The sequence below is a fragment of the Cynara cardunculus genome (assembly GCF_001531365.2).
Source record: "Cynara cardunculus var. scolymus isolate 2C chromosome LG 3, CcrdV1, whole genome shotgun sequence".
Taxonomy (NCBI): domain Eukaryota; kingdom Viridiplantae; phylum Streptophyta; class Magnoliopsida; order Asterales; family Asteraceae; genus Cynara; species Cynara cardunculus.
The window spans coordinates 35,826,721-35,828,364 of NC_037530.1; the positions used below are offsets into that span (position 1 = coordinate 35,826,721).

A 1,644-nucleotide genomic window follows, 5' to 3' on the forward strand; every position below is an offset into this window, starting at 1 on the left:
TATGCGATTTGCGAAAAACGTTCAAACCGTATATACAGTGTGGTTTGCGGTTTGGTCCCAAATCGTAACGTGTTCACCATTAATGGTCACTGACTCGTATAGGAGAAGTGGGGTATTATGCGTTTGATGATGGTCTACCTTAAAAGTTCACTGTAAAAAGGTTATTCGTTTTGTCAAACTTTTAAATCGTAAGAGCAGGCAAGCGAGTTTGTCAGGTTATGAGAATTAAACTGTAAGAATATCTAACATGTCTGTCAGGTAAAAAAGTCCACGTTCTCTTGCCCTAGTGGTTCGCGTTTGTTTAACTTATCGGGTATCGTTAATTGAAGTATACCAATAATTTAAGAGGTTGTTTATCAAAAACTTACCCATCTTATTTAACTTATCGGGTATCGTTAATTCCTAGTCATTAAAATGAATTGCTGGTAGGTATCTTTTACGTGGTAAACGCATAACGGGTAAGAGTCTCATCTCTCACTTACCGGATAACAAGGTAAGATTCTTGGTCGTTGTTATGCCTCTTACGAGATAAGATTTTCGGTGTTTGTCATGTTCATCCAGTAAAAGAAGTCATATATCCGATAAACACTTACCTAGTAAACATTTGGTAGATGACACATAAATTTGATTATTCTTAATCAAACCTATTACAAATTAATCAATACGAGAAAGTTATATACGTATATTGTATATGTATATATCATGATATGAAATACAGAGAACATAAAATGCATACTATTTTGATTGCATGCATGCATGTGCACTTTAACAAAGTCAAACACGGTTATTAATACATATCTAAATACGAGATGCAAGCTTTGACCGATTTTAATTCATCTTAAACAAGCTCGTAGTTTGAAGATGTTCATAAGAACCATACCCTTTGGCCATTTGATCTGCACCGTAGATTCCCAATCGACGGCTAGGATTAAACGGACTGCATGATCCGTAGGCGAAACTCCATTCAAGCGGCCGCACATGATCTTTAGCCTCCATCTCTGCCAATATCTCATAGAACAGATCCACAGCACATGGAAGCGATATCGGGCCGTCACAATTGTACCCGTATTCGATTTCCGCATCTTCTAGAAGCTTCGTGAACAAAGGATGGTTAACGAGCTTTGTCTTGATGGCAAACCTTTGTCTCTCCGGTCCCACGTACACCGGAAAAAAACCTTCCGGCGCCATTTTCTTCTTCTTCGGCATCATCTCCTTGCCGTGCCATGATTTGCTCTTCGCCAAACCCCAAACACCGCCTCTGCTGCTGTGACTCCGGGGAAAAGAACGACACCGTTTCCATGTCTTCACTAGAAAGTTCTTCTTCCCGGAATTGCTCTTGGCTGATTCCATTAAGATCTGTAAGTTTGGATTGAGAAAAAAAGGAAAAAAAAAGTTAGGGTTTGATTTGGGGGAAATGTGAAACTCTAGGAAGCTATCCTCTATCGTAGGCCAAATCGAACATAGATCTTGTTCCTGGTTGTGTTTTGATGGCCGTGATGAACATTTGTGAAGGTATTATTGAGATTGAAGAAAGGATCATGGAGATTGGGAGGGTTGGATTGCTGTGTGGAAGACGAAGGATTTTATAGAAAAGGAGCTGAAGAAAGAGCTGAACCAGTTGAATTCGAGGGCCATGACGCCATA

General features: G+C 39.7%; 1 protein-coding gene across 1 annotated transcript; it reads right to left on the reverse strand.

Moving 5' to 3' along the window:
• Positions 1 to 828: 828 nt before the first annotated feature.
• Positions 829 to 1,350, reverse strand: LOC112509200. The gene has a single exon (XM_025114054.1). The coding sequence runs from the start codon at positions 1,348 to 1,350 to the stop codon at positions 829 to 831; it is 522 nt and encodes a 173-aa protein (XP_024969822.1).
• Between the last annotated feature and the right edge of the window lie 294 nt (positions 1,351 to 1,644).

Bases quoted from the DNA above. Each gene is read 5' to 3' on its own strand.
- LOC112509200 (XM_025114054.1), bottom strand. From the start codon at position 1,350: ATGGAATCAGCCAAGAGCAATTCCGGGAAGAAGAACTTTCTAGTGAAG.